At 33.6% G+C, this 25,417-nt stretch overlaps 3 protein-coding genes across 4 annotated transcripts; 1 reads left to right on the top strand and 2 right to left on the bottom strand.

Annotated features, from left to right (window-relative positions):
• Positions 1–187: 187 nt before the first annotated feature.
• Positions 188–1,810, bottom strand: LOC125870622 (F-box/kelch-repeat protein At3g23880-like). Its single transcript, XM_049551091.1, has 2 exons — positions 1,144–1,810; positions 188–779 (listed from the first exon to the last, which is right to left on the bottom strand). Exons 1-2 carry the CDS (start codon positions 1,808–1,810, stop codon positions 232–234), a joined length of 1,215 nt encoding a protein of 404 aa, XP_049407048.1. The 3' UTR covers positions 188–231.
• A 7,519-nt stretch (positions 1,811–9,329) lies between these two features.
• Positions 9,330–18,990, top strand: LOC125870623 (mRNA-decapping enzyme-like protein). 2 transcript variants are annotated; one of them, XM_049551092.1, is made up of 8 exons: positions 9,330–9,572; positions 10,692–10,732; positions 12,260–12,309; positions 12,474–12,621; positions 14,075–14,125; positions 16,268–16,391; positions 17,320–17,790; positions 18,703–18,990. In XM_049551092.1, exons 1-8 carry the CDS (start codon positions 9,414–9,416, stop codon positions 18,754–18,756), a joined length of 1,098 nt encoding a protein of 365 aa, XP_049407049.1. In that variant the 5' UTR covers positions 9,330–9,413; the 3' UTR covers positions 18,757–18,990. The 2 variants fall into 2 exon arrangements, with proteins under 2 accessions (XP_049407049.1, XP_049407050.1); XM_049551093.1 differs by having other exon boundaries at positions 9,358–9,572; positions 12,477–12,621.
• A 1,235-nt stretch (positions 18,991–20,225) lies between these two features.
• LOC125871346 (nuclear intron maturase 4, mitochondrial) lies at positions 20,226–23,865 on the bottom strand. Its single transcript, XM_049551932.1, has 2 exons — positions 23,720–23,865; positions 20,226–22,867 (listed from the first exon to the last, which is right to left on the bottom strand). Exons 1-2 carry the CDS (start codon positions 23,787–23,789, stop codon positions 20,427–20,429), a joined length of 2,511 nt encoding a protein of 836 aa, XP_049407889.1. The 5' UTR covers positions 23,790–23,865; the 3' UTR covers positions 20,226–20,426.
• Between the last annotated feature and the right edge of the window lie 1,552 nt (positions 23,866–25,417).

The following is a 25,417-nucleotide window of genomic DNA, read 5'->3' as shown; positions in this document are numbered from 1 at the left end:
ACTATGTGTATATTACTAACAAATATTTGCTATGAAGCTGGAGATTCGTTTTATGTCATCAGAATTATATAGCTATAAATACAAACTGCGAAAATAGTAAGGCGATACTAACATTTTGCATACAGAAGTGTTATTGAAATTTAGTTTTAGGTCATAAAAATTGAAGAAAGAGAATTTAGCAATGATCAATACAAATGTGTTGCAACTCTAATACTAGTTATTGAATACGTTTCACTTGGGGATTTCCCACCGTCGTGGTTGTTGCATTCGTTGTTCAAACCTTGTTTGCTTTCTTAGACTTCGTAGTACCCCGGATTGCATCATTCCCTTCTGGCTAATGGGCCACACTAGGCTTTCATTGATGTAGATGCTTGCCTCCCAAAAAGGATATTCATCAATAATCACCTTTTGACATATAAAAGATTCGTTTTTTGGATCATAAATCATGAAAGTTGATTGATCAACCTGAATCAAGATTTCTCCTTTATTTGACATCTTGCAAAAGAGTGGAGAAAAGCCATATCCTTCGGGATGATCATTAGGGCGATTAATGATATACATCTTTGTCCAAGATTCTTTAATTTCATATTCTTTCATAATCCACACATCTGTTTGAAGGCTCTGATTATTACATAAAATAGAAAGATCACTTCCCAACACTCCCACACATGGCGTTAAATCAAAATCTCCTTCTCCATAAAAGGGTTTTTCCACCTTTCCCCATTTTCCATCGGTCACATCAATAGAAGTGATGTCCCAACCATTATATGAATGTTCATCCTGTAAAGGAGATTTAGCCCAATGAAGCTTTCCATTGACAAAGATACCGTCTGTCTCTCTAACTAGCCCATGCGAACGATCATTTACTATAATTCTCCATGAATCACTATTTGAACTATATATTCTGACCTCTTTGGAAATAAGCACTANTATACATCTTTGTCCAAGATTCTTTAATTTCATATTCCTTCATAATCCACACATCTGTTTGAAGGCTCTGATTATTACACAAAATAGAAAGATCACTTCCCAACACTCCCACACATGGCGTTAAATCAAAATCTCCTTCTCCATAAAAGGGTTTTTCCACCTTTCCCCATTTTCCATCGGTCACATCAATAGAAGTGATGTCCCAACCATTATATGAATGTTGATCCTGTGAAGGAGATTTAGCCCAATGAAGCTTTCCATTCACAAAGATACCGTCTGTCTCTCTAACTAGCCCATGCGAACGATCATTTACTATAATTCTCCATGAATCACTATTTGAACTATATATTCTGACCTCTTTGGAAATAAGCACTAAATTATAATCATCATGAAGCTGATCATATCCAAAACCATGCAAGAAATAGCGACCAGATTGAGGATCACGAAATTTCTTGAACTTCCTAATTGACGGATTCCAAAGAATCAAGTCCTTGTCAATTGATAAACAAATCAATCCATTAACAGAACCCAAAATTGTAACAGATTTACGAGGATTTTGCATAGGATAATCCAATTGAAATGTCTTAGGATCAGAATCATAAAGCAAAGAACTAATGGAGCAGTCCATAAGCTGGTGGTGAGGTTGAATAAATCTCAACAGGAGTCTATTGTGGATGGAATCCTTGTTATTAGTAAATACATTAAGATGAGTCTTGATAAAATTACGGCTAGGGATTAAACAACACCATTGTGTTGAAACACACCTGAATTTTAAAAGGGATTTCACAGGTAATCTCGAGAGGATTTCAATGATCAGTTCTACCGGCAAATTAGGAATTTTGCTCCGTTTTGGCTTTAGATGCGAAGCTTCAGACTCCATTAGGGTTTTGAATTCCGCACAACAATTTTCTTCTTTTCTTTTTACCAAGTGGGTATACTTAAAGAAATATTAGCCGTGAGAGCTTGAAAATTATAGTTGGTATTAGGGGTGTACATAACCGGATTGGTTCAGGTTTTTTAAATATCAAATCAAATTATTGGTATAAATTTTTTAAATTTATAAACCAAATCAAACTAATAAAATTCTGTTTTTTTTCGGGTTTTTCAACCTCGGGTTGGTTTGGGTTTTTCAAATACCAAACCAAACCATTGTGTCGAATTTTTTAATTTATAAATCAAACTAAACTAATAAACCTCGAATTTTTTCGGTAAAGTTTGCATACAAATATATAATTAATTTGTGCTCCAAATATTTCTTTAGTCCAACCAAAATACAATTATCTAAGGTGTTTCTTAAAAAAAAATAACACAAAATATGAGATGAATACTGATGACACTAAAATATTCAATAAAAAATAATAATGAAATCATCATATAAAATAAATATTGCAAAGTCATAATGAAAATGATCATAATTTAAAAGTACTAAATCATGCTAAAATAAGTTTAATAAGTATTAGCTACATTACTAAATATTTAAGGAATATTAAGATTAGATTATGTATTTTAATTGTCTAAACCAATGTAAAACTAAAGAACAAATATTCAATATTATTGTCATTCTTAGTGTTGAATTGATTTTCTTTTTGCATTAGTATTAATTTGATTTTGATTTAAGGTTTATTATAATTATTAACATCTATGAACTATAATATTTATTGGACCATTTCGAATTCTAAGTTTTAAACTTAAAATAATATAAGAAATTATATCAAAGTAAATATTTTTATGTATGAAATAAAATTTAAAAATTACATATATAATGTTGGGTTGGTTTGGTCTCAGGTTGTTTTTTTTTAGTTAAAACCAAACCAACCCAAATATAGTCGGATTTTTTTTTTCAATACCAAACCAAGTCAAACCAAACCACTAGTCCGATTTTTTTTTTCGGTTTGCGGTTTGGTTCGGCTTTCGGTTCTGTTTTGTACACCCCTAGTTTGTATAGGAAAGAATTATTGAAAACACTCCTCAACTTGACGCAAATTATTAGTTTAGTCCCGAACTATTGACAGTTTTAAAAAACACACATCTAATTAATTGACTAACGAAACTTAGATACACCAGTCACAAGACAAGTAGTTTCAAGCTCTTGTAGGTGCATGGGGCTGTTAATATATAAGAAATCGAGAGAAATGTTGAACACACTTCTAAATTTTGGCGAGAATTTAAGAGTGTATTTCACTCATGTTGCAAGATCAATAGTGTATTTAAGTTTAGTTAATCAAGTAAAGTGGTGTATTTTCAATATTCTCTTTGATATAACTAGCAGTATTACTATACTATACGTGGTAAATATTGAAAAATTAATTATATAAAACCATAATCGTATTTAGTTTTATTTATAGAGAGAATTGATGATTTTATTTCATAACATTAATAACATATGGGTGGGACGAATGATAAATTTTCCTTATGAGAGTATACACCCAAAAGATGGAATATGAGAGTGTTCCTTACGAGATGATACACTTAAAAAAATATTTTACCTTAAAAACACTTAAAATAAGTGAAGTTGGACATTATGCATGTTTAGGACGTACAAACTGACAATTAGGGGTAAGCATTATATAACATAACTAAGCCCCATACATAAACCTCTTCGAGGCTTTCTGTCAATGCCTATTAAGAATTTGAGAAATCTTCTTTCCAAGTTTTCAATTTTTTCACATAGTTTTCTATGTTTTTTGTAAAATTTTGACTAATTAATATATTAAGATTTTGAATTAAACTAGTCAAGTTTTCATAAAGAACAAAGTTTGTGAAAGCAAAAACTCAAGTTAGTGTATTCCAGTCACATATAAATATCTTGTTAGTTTAAAATAAGTTTATATTACTAACAAATATTTGCTATGGAGCTGGAGATTCATTTTATGTCATAAGAATAATACAGCTATAAATTACAATTACGAAAATAGAAAGGCGATACTAACATTTTGCATACAAAAGTATTTGTTAAAATTTAGTTTTAGGTCATCGATCAAAAATGAATAAAGAGAATTTAGCAATGATCAATACAAATGTGTTGCAAACTCTTATACTAGTTATTGAATACGTGATTGGTTTCACTTTGGGATTTCCCACCTTCGTGGTTGTTGCATTTGTTGTTCAAACCTTATTTGTTTTCTTAGACTTCGTAGTACCCCGGATTGCATCATTCCCTTCGGGCTAATGGACCAAACTAGACTTTCATTGATGTAGATGCTTGCCTCCCAAAAAGGATATTCATCAATAACCACCTTTTGACATATAAAAGAGTCATTTTTTGGATCATAGATCATGAAAGTTGATTGAATAACCTGAAACAAGATTTCTCCTTTATTTGACATCTTGCAAAAGAGTGGAGAAAAACCATATCCTTTAGGATGATCATGAGGGCGATCAATGGTATACATCTTTGTCCAAGATTCTTTAATTTCATATTCCTTCATAATCCACACATCTGTTTGAAGTCTATGATTATTACACAATATAGAAAGATCACTTCCCAACACTCACACACAGGCGTCAAGTCAAAATCTCCTTCTCCATAAAAGGGTTTTTCACCTTTCCCCATTTTNAATTACAATTACGAAAATAGAAAGGCGATACTAACATTTTGCATACAAAAGTATTATTAAAATTTAGTTTTAAGTCATCAAAGTTGAATAAAGAGAATTTACCAATGATCAATACAAATGTGTTGCAAACTCTTACTAGTTATTGAATTACGTGATTGGTTTCACTTTGGAATTTCCCACCTTCGTGGTTGTTGCATCTGTTGTTCAAATCTTGTTTGCTTTTTTAGGCTTCATAGTATCCCGGATTGCATTATTCCCTTCGGGCTAATGGGCCAAACTAGACTTTCATTGATGTAGATGCTTGCCTCCCAAAAAGGATATTCATCAATAACCACCTTTTGACAAATAAAAGAGTCATTTTTTGGATCATAGATCATGAAAGTTGATTGATTAACCTGACACAAGATTTCTCCTTTATTTGACATCTCGCAAAAGAGTGGAGAAAAGCCATATCCTGTAGGATGATCATGAGGGCAATTAATGGTATACATCTTTGTCCAAGATTCTTTAATTTCATATTCCTTCATAATCCACACATTTGTTTGAAGGCTCTGATTATTACACAAAATAGAAAGATCACTTCCCAACACTCCCACACATGGTGTTAAATCAAAATCTCCTTCTCCATAAAAGGGTTTTTCCACCTTTCCCCATTTTCCATCGGTCACATCAATAGAAGTGATGTCCCAACCATTATATGAATGTTGATCCTGTGAAGGAGAATTAGCCCAATGAAGCTTCCCATTCACAAATATACCCTTTCTCTCTCTAAATAGCCCATTCACAAAGCACTGACTGTGTAATGTTTTTGAATTTAGTATAGATTCTTATATGATGTTTCAAACTGATGTTGTTATATCTGATCTCCAATCTCATTCTCTTAGCAATTTCGTGGTATGTTCGATTCAAATTTTCTATTTACTCTGTATAGTCATATTTCATTGAAGAAGGTACATGTTGTTTTGCAACTTATTTTCATCATCGGTTCTAAGGATTACCTCTTTTGCAATTAAATGATGAGGAAGTCTCAGAAAGGATTCTAGAGCAACCTTTATGTTGTTGGACGAGTGTTGTTGCACAGGGCCGGGAGCTGTTGGTATTGCCTTGGCCAAGCTCTGTATTTGCCTTCTCGAATGTGATACTAATGCCTTGGTCAAGCTATGTAGATCTGTTAAATCTCTAAGATCAATTCTTAACACTAAACGGGTCATATGGAACAAGCCTCTGACGGGACATTTCAGAGGCTTCAAATTATGTTCTAAGTTTTACCTCAACTTGACAAAACGTGAAACTTCCAGACACCTATTTTTGCACAACAGATGTGATATGGAGTTGCATCTTCTGGATGTGTTGGCGTCATTATGGGTTAAAAGATGCCTATAACCTATGTTGCTCGAGCTCTCCAAAAATATTGACGCAAAAATAAACTATTGTTGGAGTATCAACACACACCCGTATATTTTCTTAAAAAGTTTGAACAACCTAGCCTACAACAGCTGATATATAGCAATTATGTTCAATGTATTTTGAAAGATTCCACTACGATAATGGTAACATTATTATAGTCTTCTCCATTCCTGTACAATGCAACAATAACAATTATGCGGAGATATTAGTTGTTTGATCAATCTCTTTTTCTCGTTAGAGGCAAGGTTCATGTCCCCCTCTAATCTTTTGTAAGCATTTCTACTTATGTTTACATGGTAGGGGTCTAGCCAAACCCCCCACACTCAGGCTCACAACCTATTGGTGATGACTTTTGTTAAAAAAAATCTTTGTATAAGAAAAATATTCTTTAGAATGAAGAAACACTTTTATATCTTGTTTTCATTTACTCTTTTGGCACAATACATTATTCGTATATTGCTAAAAGTAGTGCATATTTCCTATTGATTAATATAAAGTTAAGTTATAATATTGTGTATGTTTTAGTCCATTATTATTGGGAGTCTATCATTGAATTTTTTAAAGCATTATACTTAATTGGATTGTCTAAATTGGTTTGCACTTTTTTATTGTTAAAGAAGCAGAAATTGTAGTATTATTTTCACCTGACTATATGCTTCTGTAGATACTAAATGTTATGGTCAATAGCAGAGTCAGAATTTTCAATAAGGGCGTTTAAATCTGAAGAAATATACACATGAAGTAATCGAAGGGAGTTCGACATCTACTATATATATTTACAAAAATATTTAACCATGTATAAATAATATAATTTTTCACCGAAGAGGGTTCGGATGAACCTCTGACTATAAAGTGGCTCCGCCAATGGTTATAATAACAACAACAAAAACATACTCAATATAATCTCACAAGTCAAAACAGAGAATAGTGTGTGCACTAAACACAAGTTATAAGTTTTGTGCACATTTGCACTACTACACAAGTTATAAGTTTTGTGCACATTTGCACTACTATCAAACCGTACATCAGAATTTTGAAATCCCAAAAGATTTTAATAGTTAATTTTATGATTTTAGTTTCACTTGAGACAATATTAACATTATTAAAAAAAACTATCTACTTTTTATCAAAAATATTTTAGAACTTTCACTTAAACAATTCAGATCTTCATATTAATAAATAAAGTTTTTACATCAACATACAATGTGATGCATTGCAAACAAATGTCTAACCTCTTATTAACTACATTTTTGTGTATGTGTGTATATATTTAAGGCTAATTATTATAATATGACTTAATGCCATTAATTTTATTGAGATGTGAGTAAATAAACACACAACCAAATATAAAGTGCAAACTTGAATTAAAATTGTAACTGCGATTGTGATTAAAATTGAAAACAAAATCTTGAAAGATTTTTTTTTTCAACTTTAAAACCTAAAAGTATTTTCTATCAATGAGAAAGTAAATATGAGAGTGTCAGAGGATACACTTAAAAATTATTTGCCCAAAAAACACTTAAAATAAGGGAATCTAAATAGAAAAAGAGAACAAATGTGAGGATACACTTAGGATGTAATTGCAATACTGTAGAGCTATGCGAGGTTTACATTCAACGTCAATCAGACAATACCTTTTTTCTCTGATGGTGAAATAAAGGAAGTTCAGCCTATGACATTTTATTGTTCAAGGTAACAAAGACAGAAATGAACTAAACAATTTGTGACAAACATATTTCTTAGCAACAAGAAGTCTATGTTTTTTTTTTCCAATTAAACTTCAAAAGAATGAATGTCACAAGATATGATCCAAGTCAAGACTCACAACAACGACATCTTGACAAAATTTGTGATTGACATCAGGGGAAACCTGTAATTTGTTTCGTGTAGCTAGTTAACATTGTGATATATATTCTCAATTTTATGTAAGTTAAAGAGGCAATTGATCCACTCACATTCCATATATATCTCCAATCTTCATTTTAACATTTCCACTTTTGTAAACCAATTGCTTTCCCCTGCGCCCGCCAACCTCTTCTTGATCATCAGCCAAAGCTTTCTCTTTCTCTTTCTCTTTCCCTTTTGCATTTGTGGGAATTCTAGAACTGGAAGCAGTGACATTGTCGTCCTTATGTTGTTTAAGCAAACTATGTGGCAATTGAAACATAATCATCTGTCGTTCATCATTTTCTCCTGTTAATCAGCAATAGTACTACTTATCAATAAGCGAGCAAAACAACTTTTTCCCCTATTCAACATATTTGTAATTCAATTTTTGATGCCTAGTAAACATACCAACAAACCAAGTTCTGCAGCACAATTGAGAAGAACAACAGTACCTTTAATCAGCTCAATCAGTCCAAGGAGGAAGATCAACTAAATAATGCTATGGTTGATAGCAAAGATAAAAATAACAATGATGCAGGGGCTGTAGACTTAAATACCCAAGTTAACAATGAACCAATTGGTGATGACCAATAATCTATTTTATTACGACTATTGTTTAGGATGATTGTGTCATGTTGTCTATGATATTTTGTCACGACTTTCTTCATTTCCGTTATTCTTTTCTCTATATTGCTTTGGATTATTTTTTTTGTTAAGTTGAAGGTCTATCAATAACTTCTCTACTTTTAGAATAGATAATTAAGTCTGCATTTGCTATTTTCTTCAGATCCTACTTTATAAGATTACACTAAATATAGTTCTTCTTCAGATCCTACTTTATAAGATTACACTAATTACTTGATTTTGCCGAAGCAGTTTCAAAGTTAATTGTTATTCGAATTTTCCTATATTCCTTTCATTTTTTTTTACATGCCATACTTGTTTTGAGAGTCAAAAAATATGAATTTTGATATATTAACATTTTAAATATATTATATGAAAAAAGTTGTAATTTATAGCACTCGTTTTATACTTTTTGAATATCTAATTTTTTTTATTTTAAAATATCAAATTAATGTAATTTAATTAAGCTTTGAAAATTAGTCAAAATTACTTTCGAAAAGTATTTTGAGAAAACGTTCATCTATGCCATTATTTTGAGAAACGCTCATCTATTAAAAGTTTGGTTCATCTATGTCATTTCTATTTGAGAAAATGCTCATCCATGTAATTATTTGTTAACTAATAGTTCCGATTTTGCAAAATCATTTTTTACACTAGCCAATTATGATTCGTATGATATAGATGAACCATTTTATTAACGGATGATATATATGAGTTTTTTTTTTAAGTTTGATAACATATTTGAACTTCTTTCCTTAAAATATATTAATTAATGAGGTGATTAAATCATAATAGACCACGATAAAAATAGTTTCAGAAAATCAAAATACACGAATAGTGTCACTTTTCTTGTTAGTTTTGAAATTTCTCGTCACCATTTATTAGTATTTTTTCCCACTTCACTCTCCACTTCTCTATATTTTCTTCTCCGATCAGCAAATCGATTCTCCGGTTCTCTCTCTATAAGAATCTATCTGGTAGGATCAATCGGAAAGTTCTAGAAGAAGTATGTCGTCGACTTCAAAGTTAATGCCGAATCTGGATGAGCGAAGTACGAAGATGCTAAACCTCACTGTGCTACAGAGAATCGATCCGTCTATTGAGGAGATCCTCATCACCGCTGCTCATGTTACGTTGTACGAGTTCAACGTCGACCTCAATCAATGGGTTCGTAAACTTAATTTTCGTTTAAATTGAGAAAATGAGATTTATATACTATCGAGTTTTTAGGAAATAGAGGCTAATTTGGTGTGATGATTGTTGAATTAATTTTGGCATAGTCAGTTTTCATTGTTTTAATATCCAGTAAGTATTGAATTTTGCTTTATGTAGATATATGTGAATATTTGAGTGATTTGTGGAAGTACACATTAATCTCTCTCTCTCTTTGCGTATATTGATGGATTTGATTGTAAAAAGTGCTTTGGGATAACACAGTAAATTTCAGAATTGATCTCCTTATAGTTCTCTGTTACTACAAAAAATTGTGTCTTATTGTGTGATGCAGTATGTATGGAGTTTTGTTTTATGTTGATATATGTGAATGTTTGAGTGATTTCTGGAAGTTCATGTTAATCTCTCTTATGTGTATATTGATGGATTTGATTGTTAAAAAGTGCCTTGGGATAGTTCTACTCAGTAAACTTCATAATTGATCTCCTTATAGTTTCTTGCTGTTTTACAAAAACTCGAGTCTTATTGTGTGTTGCAGTATGTATGTAATTTTGTTTTAGGTAGATATATGTGAATATTTGAATGATTTCTAGAAGTATACATTGATTTCTCTATGTGAATATTGATGGATTTGATCGTTAAAAGTGTCCATGGATAATTGTATAGAGTAAATTTCATAATTAAGCTCCGTATAGTTCTATGTTGTTACTACAAAAACTCGTGTCTTATTGTGTGTTGATGAATGTATCGAATGTTGATTCAGTTGTGCGTGATTTAGAAAGTCACGGTGTATACTTTTTAATCTGTGCATTAATTTAGAAAAAAATGTTGAAATAATCTCAACACCGAACTTTAGGTATGCCTCAATCCTAAGCTAGTTGCAATCAACATATAAATCTCACTTTCCATTTTGCTCTACTTGGACGCAATTGTCATGATATACATCATTCGGATGAAAAGGTGGTAAATTAGCTGTTCTGGAAAAATATATTCCAAGGGATCCGCTGTGTACTCCTGCTTCCCGCCTTTTGCCTATTTATAATGCAATCAGTCGGTCTTCTTGGAATATTGTCTTAAAGAATAAATTGATTGAATGTTTAATTTGCATTTCAGAGCCGCAAGGAGGTTGAAGGTTCTTTCTTTGTAGTTAAGAGGTATGCGTACAATATTCCATGCACCTGGTTTTGTTTTCTATTTAAATGTAAAGTGTTTATATCTGGCTTTGTTTCATATGTCGGTGTATCAGATTTAGCAGGTATTTTCTGTTATGGTGCTTGCCTGAACATTCATATACATGGCAAAGTTCCCAAGCCAAACTGGTCTAGCCCCAATTTAGGAGTTCAAGGGCTCAGAGCGGTGAACCAGCCCGAACCTGACCTTAAACCCTTGGGAGGGGTATAGTCTCGGACCCCCTTTTTTGATGCTAGTCTTGGACCATTTTCTCCCTCTTAAGAAATTTACTTGAAGAATCTAGGGATGATTTATATAAAAGAAAATTGTGTTCCCTTAGAATAACTTACTTACACACAAGTAGATGATCATAAATAAAAAAATAATTCAAGAAAGAGATTGGACAATAGTAAGAAATTAGAAATATGAACAATATTTAATGCATTGGAACTTGAATTAATAGTCTTAACTTGCCTAGATACCAAAAAAGCACATCTATTCTAAAAGGGTTCGGTGGGTTTGTTTTGCTTCTGAAATTGACATAGTTCTCATCCATATAAATTAGCAATAACTCTTAAATTTGTAACCGTGAATGTAGGAATGTTTCGGTATGGTGTCAATGAATTCAATTAGGGAATTTGGGGTTAATGTGTAGGCATCTAACTAGCCGTTGCCACTCTCCCCCCCCCCCNCCTCCCCTTTGAATACCGTTCAGTCCATTGGCCTTGTACCGTGTGGCTGGCCTAGCAAGTCCCACGGGCCAGACTGCCCTTCATGGAGTTTAGGTTGGTGGGTTACCCCATATCAGTCCACCCCCTTAGTGGGCCGGACTAGTTCAGTTCGTGGATTGGACAAGCGTACTTAGGGGTCATTTGATAGAGTGTATTAGGAAAAATAATGCCTTGTGTATTACTAGTACCTTGTTTGGTACTCTTTTCCAACCTATGCATTAGTTATACACTCTATTGTGTATTAAGGTGTGCATTGCTAATACTATGGGCAATTGTTTTAATGCATGCATTAACATGATAAAAGACCCAATTGCCCCTCAAAACCTATTTTACATCTTTTCCACCATAATAGTGGAGGGTATCTTTGTAAATAATTTTTTTATACAATGCATGCTATTTTTAACGCATCAAACCAAACAATGCATTAAAATAATCTATGTATAATTAATGCAAGCATAACTAATACATGCATTGCTAATACAAGCATTTCTAATACACTCTATTTAGCATTATTCTTTTACACTCTGCCAAACCACCCCTTAAAGTTAAATTTTTTTGTAAGGAGATGTCTAGTGTTTTGTCAAAAAACTGTTTCTGATTCAACTTTTGTCCGAAACTATTATCACGCTGTGCAAATACCATATAATTATGTGATGGCTTCTTTGGTTTTTAGGTTATTTTTCAAGTAATATTTTGGAAATCTGATGGTTTTTGATGGATTGTGTGCCTATAAGGAGGTTGAATTACCAGATTTTGTTGTTGTTGGTTATGTTATTTTAGGAGTGCTCAGCCAAGGTTCCAGTTCATTGTTATGAACCGCAGGAGTGCAGGTATTATCCCATTTCTTCTTTTAATAATATATTGCGGACCTCTCCTTCTCAATTCGTAGGGGAAAACATTAAGAATTCTTTATTTTAATTTGTCCCATTTATGATGTTCGAATGTAATGCCTCATATGAATGATTTCCTATTTGACGTCTGAGTTCATATGAAGCAGAAAATATGGTGGAAGATCTCTTGGGGGACTTTGAGTTCGAGGTTCAGGTTCCATACTTGTTGTATCGCAATGCAGCCCAAGAAGTCAATGGTATTTGGTTTTACAATGCACATGAAATTGAGGAGGTTGCAGATCTCTTTGGCAGGTTGGCATCTTCTTCAGTCTTCATACTCAAGCTATATTTATGGGTGGAGCTTTATCTCTTGTTATTGTAGATGAAGGTTGAGATTATTGCAATGGAGATCTATGATGTTGGTGAACACATTTGTGTAGATTAATTAATTATTCTCTCCAATCAATATCAAACAACTGTTATGGTGGTGGATTTTGTAGATATTTTTGATAAGATAAGTAATTTTATTAATGTTAGGTTCCTGTATACAAAAAGTGTACAAAAAAGTAGAGAAACCTAGACCAAAATATGTTTCTCTGCAAAAGTTATTCAGTCATATATACACACAAGAACTCTCGGGTGTACCTAAAGGTAACTAGAGACACGAGGCTACAAAATCTTTCTTGACCTCTTCAAACGCTCTCCTATTCCTCCACCTTCACATTATCCACATAATAGCTAGTAGTGCTACATCCCATGCACTGCATCTTCTCTTCTTTCTTCTAAAACCGCATGTATAGTGCCTCATTTACCATGCTCGACTCACCTATTGTATTACGAACCAATTCATAACCTCCCACCACAAGCATGTAGCAACTTGACATTGTTATAAGAGATGATCTTACGTCTTCTCCCTGAACATCTACACATATAAAAACAGTTGAATTATTCTTGTAGACATTTATGATAGAGAGCAAAACAAATAAGTGAACAACCTACTTGCAGAAAATGTTAAGGGCTGGTAATTATTCTTGTATTTCGAATTACTTGTGGTTGACTGTTATTATTGTAACTAGGCTGAATTGATTATAAAATGGATGGTAGTATGAGTTTTCTTTGACAAGGATAACCATAATAGGGTCTTTCTATCAAAAGGCATTAAGTTGAAGGCTGCTATAAATGAAATATTTTAAATTTCGAAGCTTGTTTAGTCAAATTATGACATACCTTAGGCTTTAAATATGTGATCTCAATGACATCTAACATTTATTTTAGCGCGATGGTTATGTTGCCAGTTTCTTTGGTCTATTTTTTCCTTGAGCCGTGGATCTATTGGAAACAGTCTCTCTACCTCTGAGGTAGGGGTAAGGTCTGCGTACACTCTACCTGCCCCAGACCCCACTTTGTGGGACTATTCTGGGTATGTTGTTGTTGTTGGTTATGTTGCCAGTCTCTGTTAAGTATTCAGTTCTGAGTTTTTGTTAATGGAGGTGTCTAATTTGTATGGAATCCATTTCTTCTTTGTGTTACATGATATAAATGGCATTATCTTATAGGAATAACAGTTAGTTGTTGTGTTATATTGGTAACTAACTTGATAAAAGAAGTTTGTTATATCGGTTGATGGAAATGACATCAAAGATGATTTATTGTTAGTTTGTTTTAGTGGTGCAGGCCATGTGAAGTAATTGGGTCATTTTTCTTACGTAATCATGGCGCATAATCTGCAACTTGTATAATTTTACTTTGATGTGGTGGATTCCAGAATTTTAGGTGAATACTCAAAGGTTACCCTGAGGCCACAGCTAAGAAAAAGGTGCGGCATCATTGATTCTTCCCCTGGTTCCTTAATTTGTTTGGAAATTACGATGTTTGTCAAGCGATTTCCTTATAAGCACAAGTTATTTGCCACAACTCATGAATATTCTTGTTTCTGGTGAAGCTATAGCATTTCCGTATTTTAGTACATGGTAAGCAACTGTTTCATTGCTACAGCATGATAGAAGATAAGTATTAATCAGTTTGATGTGAGGCATAAGAAAAATAATCTCTGCAAAATTGTGCTTATCAATTGTTGGTTCCTATGTAATCATACATGTATTACTTTGTGGAATATCAATACGCATATTAGTACCTTCAACCTTCATAGTGTTGTGTTATGTTCTTCGTTGAGTTTGTATGAATTCCAAGTTATTTTAGGTCTTCAAAGATATTTTCCTTTGATATGTGAATCGGTGAATGTATACCATCTATTTTTAGCACTCTTAACTATCCCAACATTGTGACAACAGATTAGTTAATTTGGAAGTCTCCGTGAGATAAATTGGTACCATCTCTGATGACCTCTCTCATGTTATGCTTTATGCAATGACACTTGCACCCTCTAGGGGATGGGATCATTTCTAATCATGTCTAATTTTGTATGATGACATATCTATCCTAACATCTGTATTTTGACGGCTCTTGTTGCCCAACATTCACTTCTATATAAATAAACCTTGTTGGCCTTAGAATTGGTCTGTAGAACTTTTTTGTCACTTTGATAGGTTTCATATAGTATTTTCTTCCACTTTTGTAGCATTCCTCCGCTACAACCATCCTATTTTACTTCAATATATTCATCAATCAAGTCGTTCTTCTAAAATATATACATTTAATTGTTTTTTAATTCGATGATAAAACCAATATACATTCCAACAAAATACTAGTGGACCCCCCCCCCCCACCCCCCACCCCCAAAAAAAAATAAAATCTGTTACATCCTTGAGAGAAAGACTGCAAAGAAATTATCCAATTCCCCTTTTCTAAGTTATGCCATATGGGTACATCTCCTGGTGTCGGATAATTATTCTTTATAAATGGATATAAGGAGTACACATCACAATAGTCTAAGAGGTCGTTTGGTAGAGTGTATTAGGAAAAATAACACATGCATTAGCATAGTGTATTACTAGTACCTTGTTTGGTACTCTTTTCCAACCAATGCATAACTAATGCTTGCATTAGTTATACACTCTATTGTGTATTAAGGTGTGTATTGCTAATACCATGGATTTCTAGGTATTAGCAATGCAATGGTTTTAATGCATGCATTAGATTAACTAATGACAAAACTACCCTCTAAGCCTAATAATAATAATAATAATAATAATAATAAGAATAATTATAATAATAATAATGTGGGGGTATTTTTGTAAACAAATATTTTTTAATAGTCTTTATACAAGGCTTGCTATTTCCAATACATCAAACCAAACAATGTATAAGAAATAATGCAAGCATAACTAATGCAAGCATTACTAATGCTTGCATTACTAATACATCATATTCAGCATTATTCTTATACACTCTACCAAACGACCCCTAAATTTTCACCAAAAGGGCTTATGGACACTGGGACCCTATTTGGTTTTAGTAGTTACTTAGCAGATTTTTCTTTTACTTTCAGTAGTTAAGATAGTCAAACGTAAGCTAGTTAACCTACCGGTTTGAGTTTTCCTATTGGCTGTAGGAAATTGTCATGGTAAGTGAGACAACTTTAACCAAAATGAAATGAGTCAATAATATGGATACTGTTGGCAACACTTTCTGCTCATTTCTTCGCTTGTGGAGAGAACATATAATAGAACCCGAACTTTTTACTTCCTAGAGTTGGTCTTTCATTTATGATTTCTCATAGATCTTCGCGATCCAACTTAAACAAAGGCACTTACGGAAGAAAAGAGGAAATCGAGAAATAATTAAGGACTTTGTTATCTTGTATCCATTGTCATTTCCCTTGTCAGCATATTTGTCCATAAGGGGTGACTAAATCAATGTTTGTTGCTCTTATAAAAAAAGGTCAACGTTTGTTGCTCTTCAGCTATTAATTTCTGTGTTTCTTGATTTTCTCCCCCTTCTTTGGTGCGGTTTTGTTTCTACTCTAATTTTTAACTTATCCTGATGTTTTTAAGTGCAGTGAGTTTACAGAACATGAGGTGGTCCCAATGAGTACAGCAATAGAAGGGTCATCTGGACCGGCATTTACCACCTCTACGAATGGGTTTGGTGCTGATGATTCTTCCTTTATGAACTTTTTCAATGTATGTAGTATGTACTCAACCTTCCTATGATATTGATGTATAATTTCCCGTCTAACATCTAAAACTGTCAAGTTTAAAACTTTAGCATCTGTTCATGAACTTTAAACCGAAAAGAAGCTTCTGTTTATTGCCAAATGGTGTTAAGCCTCTGTCTACCTTATTTGCTTTATTTGTACATTTCTACCTGTTGGCTTCTCCAGTCACTCAATTTGTGCAGTGCAAGGTGTCAATTTGCTGTCCCTTGTACATTTTCTTAAAATGTTGCCGCCTGAGATTTTCTTGGTCAAAGATTTTGTTATATTCTTGTAACAACTTGTAATGCATGTATATTCTTTGATCATTTACAGATACCATCCATTACCAGGATAAATGTTTGAATAAGCCTAACATTTTCATGCATGCCTTCGTTAGGTGATTTAATTGCATATGCACCCCCTTTCCCAAAAACAAAAAATCATGAGGAACACTGTTCTATCCCGGGAATTTGGGGGAAACATTTATGTCCAAAAGAGATGACTATGGGTTGACTAATGATGATTATGATACCAAGTGGATGGAAATGAATATGAGAAATCATAGTATGGAATCTTTTCTGTGAGGAATATAAAATTCTCAAGGATCCAAGAATTTATTCTCTGTTGCTAACTGAAACTGTTTGAGGGCTTCACTTGGAGACTAGCATGTTTTGAAGAAAACGAGGTTATACTGAAGCTGGCTTTTCTGAGATAGTGTAGTTAGGGGAATAAAATGCATCTTTTTCTTCAGGATATGAGTGAGGCTGCATTAATAGATGAATGCATCATGGAAGATCAATAAGAATGTCTTCTAGTTTAGTAAACATTGGCTTTAAAATACCGGGCAGTCTTCCCCTACTGCCCCTCCTCCTTGGGGTGTAGAAAAGTCCTGAGATTTAATTTTGTTGTTGCAGACTGCTGCAACTATTGGGCATACCTCTTCAACTGTTATGAACTCCGGACTGCCATATCATTATCCAGTTCAAACTGTTGATCCATCAACCCGAGTTCCAAGTCCCCTACCATCTCCTGCTCCAATTTTGCAAGTCTCATTACCTGTTCAGTCAGCTCCATCACTTCCTCCACAGTCACGCCGTGATTCTGCTAACCTGATCAATAGTACTAATTACCCTGCAAATCTTGTGAAGCCTTCTTTCTTTACACCTCCTGTGTCACCTGTATTGGTGACAACTTCTGTCTCCTCAGCTACATCAACTCCCACCCTTTATCCTCATGTGAATCCACAACGACCACATGGTACACCTCTAGTTCAACCCTTCCGACCACCTACTTCACCTCCATTTCTCACTTCTACTCAGATTCCTCCACAAAGTGTGACACTAAGCAGAGAGAAAGTTCAAGACATGCTTCTAATGCTTGTTCAGGTATATCCAGCTATCCAGGATTTAATTTATGTACTCTGCCTGCTATTCGGATGACTACAATTGTGTTAATTAATTATATATTGTCATTGCTGGGTGCATCTTTTGTGTACTTGAACAGTAATTGAATTCCATTCAACTGCATAAATCTTGATCATTTTATCCATAAAATTTGTGGACATGACTTATTATCGAAACTGCTTCTTTGCAAACACATTCAGATTTTGGAGGGTTCAACATTTGTAACTTCAATCTGACTTGTGTTTACAATCAAAGGATCCCTGTAAGTATCTAAGTTTAAAATGCATATGCTAGCTCTGAGTTCTTTCTCTTTGGGGGGGGGAGGATGAAGGGGGTGAAGAATGCTAGATCTAAGTTCACTAAAATTTTTGGTTAAATAATTAAAAGATATCTGTTATGTTGTAGAGTTACATCCTAGGTGGCTTGTTTAAATTTTTAACTTTAACTGATGAAGCATCAGTTAGTATAAGATGCCCAGTCAAATTAATTCTTGGTTTTGACTTCATATTTCTTCTTATGTGCAATTTCCTTTTCAATGTTTAGAGAGCTATGGTCCCCATTTGCTGTCTAAACAAGTGAAAAGTTTCTTTCTGTAAAGAGTCTCCCTAAGTTCTGGATCTCATTTTCAATTGGATCTATTTTACACGTAATCTCAAGCTTGACCTGTAACTTGGCACATTGCACCACCAGCGTGTTCCTGAATATACTGAAAAATGTTTGACCAACCATTGGTGAATGGTTGAGATGAAGAATGCCTTGGCATATGATGATCATGATAGATTTTAGTAATTGTATCATTGTTGTTTCATCAATAACATGCAGCTCACATACAGGATATTTTCTGAATTTTCTATTATTGAAGAAAAAATGATTGTTTTCTTAATTTTTTTGCAGGACAATCAGTTTATCGACTTGGTCTACCAAAAGTTGCTTAATGCACATTCATGATTACTTGAGAAGTGTGGTGATGTTGTAGATCTGACACCATGTATGAGTAGTTTGTACATATTTGTTTCTTGTGCTGGGGATTTGGACTTATCTTCTTTTCACCTCATGAGGGGATTGACTAGACCTATGACTTGATGTAATATATGAAACTTGGACAATCCTCGACCAATCCTGATGAAAGTCTATGAACAAGTGAATATCGATAACGGCAAACCTTTTAAACATTTCTGTAAATTCTATCCAGAGTTTTGATAGAATTTGGTGGACATCATGGCTTTGGTCTGTGGAATCATTGATGTTCACCAAGTTTGGTTTTCATTCAACTGTTAAGATGCATTGATACGAGCAGAATGATTATGTTCTTCATTCGGTGCATTCATGAACTGTCTCACGACTTTCACAACATTAGCTATATGTGGCTTGACAGATATATTAACCTCTCAACTAGCCTTTGATAACAAACAATATTTGTTTGCTCAGTGTAATCTCAAAAGTGGGGTTTAGGGAATGTATATGCAGACCTTAAACCTATCTTTTTGGGTACTTGATCAGGCAAAGTCTTAAGCATATGATTTATCTCTGTTCAAGTGTTTATATTGGTCTGCACGCAAATATTCCAGTTTTCAGCCAATATATTTAACATTGGCATGTAAACTATGATATCAGTATTGTTTACGTACACCAACCACCTACTAGTTTAATCTTTGTTTAGGTAAAATATAATTCATCCCGATTAGATTCACCATCTTTTTGTTTGCAAGAAAATCTGGGTTTGCCCCAAGTTCTGGTCATCAATATACTTGGTACTAGAATCGTGAGAAATTTTAAAATTCATCTGTAAAAAATTAAAAATAAAAATTATCTTGCATTGATGTAACTTCTAAACGAATTCATATTACCTAAATTGAAATAAATCGTAGCTGAAAGTTTCACAAACTTTTTTCTGCAGAATTTACAATTCTCACAACTTTGAGGATACCAAGGTCAGTGAAATTGAGCAAATGTAGCTCGTAAAAGTGAAAACACAAGAAAATGATGTAACAAGCCTAAACTGAAAGCAGGAAGATAAACTTCATTGAGCATTCAAGGGTCGTTTCGTAGTTGACTAGAGTTATGCAATAAAATAATACATAGATTCTCCAATTCCTTGTACATGTGTTGGTTGTGCAGTTTTTGAAATTGTCAACCAAACGTCATATTAATTTAATTTTATACATGAATAACTTATTTCAATCTACCTATCAAATGTCGTATAAGTTGTACGGAAATTAATACATATAACTTGTTTCTTATCCAGCTACCAAAATGATCAGGGTGTGATACAAATAAATTTACCTTCACATTAGATTCTTTGAACTATCTGTGTTCTCAGTATCAGACCAACAACATACAACTTTCATAGAATCTTCAAGGCAGCTACCTAAGAAACTTTGAACTTTTAGCATTGATTTGACACAGCCAAGTTGAAGTGGACATTCTGAAGTCGAAACATTATCATAATCCCATGATAATGATGAATGTAATTCAATCACATAAAGACAACAAAGACAGATCTTCAAAAAAATTACAAGATTTTTTCATCTTCCTGTTTTCTCCGGTCCATCTACTCCAACTATTGAGTGTTCATGCTGCAGAATATTTACCACTTCGCATCAAGGGAAGTCGTTTCCTTACCAAGCACCAAAATTAATAGATTGAAGCGAGATATAACCAAGAAGTAGATCCTTCAGATGATGTTTACACAACCCAAGTCGCCTTCTATGTAAACTGGGATGGATACAATTAGAAAATCCAGTCTTCCAACCAGGGAATCTTTGTCTTTCCATCACGTGAAGAGTGTATACACGAGGAGCTGCAGCTGAACATCCTATAACAAAGCAATTGCAAGGACGTGACTGACTCACCATTCTTGCTAAAGAGAATAAACATATTCCACTGTAGGTTATTCCATACATTAAGGCGTCATTATCAACAGCTTCAGAATTTGTTGCTTCACTGGTTATCTCAAGCTCCAGATCTTCAGTTGCAGGAATTCTGCGCAATTCAGAATCAAATTTCTTCTTTATCTCACTCTCATGGATCCTATATTTCATCGCCAGAGTTCTGATGCAAGACAACCTTACTTGATTGCAAATAATGAGCTTTACCTCATTAAAGTTGTCACACTCAGTGTACCATCTCTGCCACCGGCAGATTAAACCTGCATACCAGTCAACAATTTCATTGTCATCCCAAAAAACTAGCAGATGACATGGCTGGGAATAACCTTTGGAGTTTGTCAATCCATATCGAAAAAGCCGCTTCTTTATGATGCTGATTGGAGCTATGATCTGTGTCGTAAATGATGAACAGTTGGAGTTTGGCAACAGGGCAAGAGTCGAAGCTGTCTCAGAAGATATATATTCCTGAACACGCTTCTGGAACTCATAATATGAATCTCTTAGATCTTGAGGGAGAGCTGATTCAACTATATGCTTAGATAAGATAACATCCTCGTTTGTTTGGCAATTAATATTTTTATTTTGCATCCAAACTTTTAGCAAGACTTTATACCAATGATCCGTTTCCATCCCATCTTTTCTAAAACACGAAATTTGGGTCAAAAGGGAGCTACCATCAGAGAGATGCTTAATCTCTGATTCTTTTACCTTCTTCAACCCATGAGCCAGCCATTTCTTTCCAATTCTTGCTGTCCCAGTGTCCCACGAGTGCTCTTTCTGCGAAGCAAATAATTCTACTTTCTCCTTCAATTTGTGAACGGCCTTTACCGCCGGACTCTCTTTCAGGCTTCTTTTAACCACACTACCCAGAAAGCGAATGCCAGTAGGCTCATCACATGGAAAAACATCTATTTCATTTTCAAATTCTAAATGAAGAGAATTCTTAAAGTAATTTTCAGTTTCAGACTTGATAGCAACAGCCACGTCTTTGGGACCAGAGATGGCAATAAGAATCTCATCCATGAAGCGGCAACAATGCACCCTAATTTCAGAGTAGCCCAAATCATGGCATTCTTGAAAGCCATTACCAGATATCTGTCTCCTGAACCAACTGCGTAACACAGAGTTGGGCGCACTTTCTTCAGCGCTTGATCCTTTATCAATAGCTTCATATCTCATTGACAACCTGTACATTTCATGATCAAATAGATCAAGATATATGTTCATTAAAATTGGAGACAATGCTCCTTCTTGTGGGAGACCATGTCCTTTTGGAAAGCCCCCAAATTCTAAATTCAATACTCCACAGTCAAACATACTACGTATTATCGTATATAGGAAAGGATCATCTATCTTGTCTTCCATAACTGAAAAGAGCTTAGCTAGGATTTGATTGTCAAGCTTTCTGCAAACTGGCAAGGTGAACCACCACTTTGGATTAATTATCTCTTTGCGAATGTACTTAAGAGCAGATAAATGGCTCCTACCACTACGACAACCGTGCGATATCTTAGAAAAGTGAGGTCGGTAGACAACTTCTAAAACTATTCTGATTGCTTCCTCAACAACTTTGAGTTTAACATTTGGAAAGACAAGGACTTCTTTCTTTGCGCCCTTAGTTGAGATCGAATATGTGTTAGCACTAACATCAAAACACCCACAAGAAAGCTCTTCAGCCATGGCTTCAAAAGACAAATCCTCGCCATTAGATGCTAGATCAACATTAGAACTCAATCGAATACAATCATAAGCATCACAAAGTGTTTTTGGATTGGCAACCACTTTCTTTATGAGGTTTTGAAACTTCCCATTTACATACTGTTCCTTAACTCTCTTTTTTATGCGTAGTTCAAGTAATCTTTTATGTTCCACACGATTCATAGGTTTAGACTCATCAAGATTATAAGACTCTTCCACCAAGTTCGCTAATTTTTGTGCCAGCGACGCCCCATGTTTCACACACCCCGAATTCTCAACCAACTTCTCAACCATAGGCACCAATCTCTTAGATACTTGGGATTTTTTCTCCTCTAAGTTCAAAGATTCCTGAACCAAACCAGCTAGGTCCTGAGCTAGTTTTAGTTTGACAATCTTCTCATCACGAGTATGACATCCAACTTGACTAGCATTAGAATGAAGTGAATAACCAAGAAATCCTACAACAGGCCTCCCTGTCACATTTAACCAAGATTAGAAACAGATGAATTCTTCCTAATGACCTTAATTCTATAATACAAATGAAGAGGAGTACTTTATACATATAGGTGTGATTGTATGGCTAGAAAAATATTTTTCGAAATGAATTATTTTCCGGTATTTGGTATTTCAGCAAAAAGGGAGAAAATGCATTCCTTCACAAATAGGCAGACGTCATTTCCTTTTCCAAATATCCCAACTTTTACTCCATATTAACCAACAAAGTGAGATGCTTTTCCAATCTTTAGTACCAAAAAATGTCATCAAAATACTTTTCCATACATATCCTCCAATCTTCCACCTTGTATGAATATCATATGATGCTGAGCCAGGATTTTCATTAAACGGGTTCAAAATTAAGTAACATATGAACTAGCCAAGCGAGTTTGACATCTACCATATATACATAAAAAAAAAAAAAAAATTAACAATGTATAAATAGTACTCCCTTCGTCCAATTTTGCATGGCACTTTTTGGATTTCGAGTCTAGCTTTGACCGTAAGTTTTTTATAGATATTTTAAACATTTTAAATTATCAATTATTGTGACTTATAGTACTTTTTACGTAGTTTACAAATATATAAATTTCATTTAAAAAAAAATTAAAGATTCTATGCACAAATTTCCAATCAAACTTAAATAGTTGCTCGAAAATGAAAAGTGTCACATAAATTGGAACGGAGAAAATTCCGCCCAATAACAACAACATGGCCAGTGAAATCTCACATAGGATGAGTAGCACTTAAAACCTTGGGGTAAAAGAAGATTATATGAATTAATTTCTATATACATATATAAAAAAAAGGAATAGTGGAAAGAGCATTACCAATACCAGAAGAAGAATTGCGGCCGAGAAAGTGAAGACTTCGGAGAAGAGAAGTGCATTTATGGACCATATTATACAGTCCGAACGGAGACTGATAAACAAAAGGAAAGAGAAGGGAATAAGGGCTCGTTTGCACATAACTTTTCTTTTCCTTGTGTTTTTTTTTTTTTTGCTTTGCTTTGGATATTTATTGTGTCAATTTTGTCATCAAATACGCTCTAGCATAGCAAAACTAATGTAATTTGATTTGATACGGAATTTGTGAAAGAAAAATAAAAAGAGAAGTATCGAAAACAATTATAAACTAGATGTGAATTATTAGTTTCATTCCTAAATTACTGACAATTTTATATACACCTCTTTAGTTAACTAACTGAACTTAAATACACCTACGATCTTATAATATGAGTGAAATACACTCCTAAATTCTCGTCAAGTTTAGGGGGTTTTCAACACTTTTCTCGGTTTTTTATTAAGAGTTACATGTCATACAAGAGTTTGAGACCACTTGTTATGTCTTGNTGACTGAAAATCTACTTGAATTGATTTACTTTAAGTGTTTATAAGTTAAAAATAATTTTTACAATGTTTGGGTATAATAAAAAAAATACTTAATAAAATAACAAAAATAATCTAGAAGTCACGAGTTAGAAATTACAAATTGAGCTTCTCTCAGTCTTCTAGTTTGAATAAATAATCAACTATGGGTTGAAAGTCATACTTTGTAGATATTGATTCTACAAAGTATAAATATAAAAAGATTTGATTCGATACTAATGAAACACTTTTATGATATTAGGTATTGATGTTGAAGTGGTAAATTGAATTTAAACAATATATAAATTGATCAATAAATTAATCACTTACCCGTTAACATAGTTATTCGTAAAGGTAATATAAATTGATTTATTCATTACATTGAAATTGAATATACAAATTAGATCATGATGAATGAAACTCCACCAACCAAAAACTAGTCATATGAGTAATTCACTATTTTAATTCATTACAAGGAAGAATTAATAGTTAAAAATACAGCAAAAATATCAAAAAAATATATATTTAGAATCTCATGTCTCAATTATTCATCATTTTTCATTATTTATCTAAACTATTAATCCCTTCGTGTTAAAACACGTCTTATTGAGCTAATAAATATTTATTCTTATGAAGCGGATAAGATCCAAAGAAGTCTATATCTGCAGATGAAAGAGGAGCTTCTACGTAAACATTTCTAACAGTGGTTTCTCCTCCAATAGTCAAGTAACTAGCACTGGTTATTCCAGCAAGAGCTCTTACTCTAACAGAACTAGTACCGTCCTTACTAGTACACCTACTAGACCCATATTCATTACGAATGTTTTCACCAGACATCTGACTTAGCAACCTTCTGCTTAGACCGGCAACGATAAGGAAGGAGATCTATGAATAATGGAATATAGAAGTCAGGTGCGAGTGTGCGACGGTCAGCTTAGTCAGAACGGAAGCGGTCAGGCAAGGATTTGATAATAAGTTTTATAATTAACTTAATATTAAAGTGCATTTTAGTATAAAGTAAATTACAAATTACAATTAAGATATAAAACTTGTAAATAGATAATAACTTGAATATATAAATATAGTAGAATAGTTCGAAGTATGAAAGTCTGCTAATTTATATGTTACTGCAATTTTACTCTCTAATGAATGAGGTGTATA

This window comes from Solanum stenotomum, chromosome 7 (genome assembly GCF_019186545.1).
Source record: "Solanum stenotomum isolate F172 chromosome 7, ASM1918654v1, whole genome shotgun sequence".
In the NCBI taxonomy this organism is placed as follows: domain Eukaryota; kingdom Viridiplantae; phylum Streptophyta; class Magnoliopsida; order Solanales; family Solanaceae; genus Solanum; species Solanum stenotomum.
The sequence above is the reverse complement of the archived record's forward strand: the minus strand, read 5'-3'. Positions and strand labels throughout refer to the sequence as shown.

What these genes read in the sequence shown, in the direction of transcription:
- LOC125870622 (XM_049551091.1), bottom strand. Translation starts at nt 1,810, where the DNA reads ATGGAGTCTGAAGCTTCGCATCTAAAGCCAAAACGGAGCAAAATTCCT. An exon ending in TTCACAGGATCAACATTCAT is followed by an intron (nt 780 to 1,143) that starts ATAATGGTTGGG and finishes CTCCTTTACAGG; the next exon opens with ATGAACATTCATATAATGGT.
- LOC125870623 (XM_049551092.1), top strand. Translation starts at nt 9,414, where the DNA reads ATGTCGTCGACTTCAAAGTTAATGCCGAATCTGGATGAGCGAAGTACG. An exon ending in TCTTTCTTTGTAGTTAAGAG is followed by an intron (nt 10,733 to 12,259) that starts GTATGCGTACAA and finishes ATGTTATTTTAG; the next exon opens with GAGTGCTCAGCCAAGGTTCC. An exon ending in GTTGCAGATCTCTTTGGCAG is followed by an intron (nt 12,622 to 14,074) that starts GTTGGCATCTTC and finishes GGTGGATTCCAG; the next exon opens with AATTTTAGGTGAATACTCAA.
- LOC125871346 (XM_049551932.1), bottom strand. Translation starts at nt 23,789, where the DNA reads ATGGTCCATAAATGCACTTCTCTTCTCCGAAGTCTTCACTTTCTCGGC. An exon ending in CAATTCTTCTTCTGGTATTG is followed by an intron (nt 22,868 to 23,719) that starts GTAATGCTCTTT and finishes TAAATGTGACAG; the next exon opens with GGAGGCCTGTTGTAGGATTT.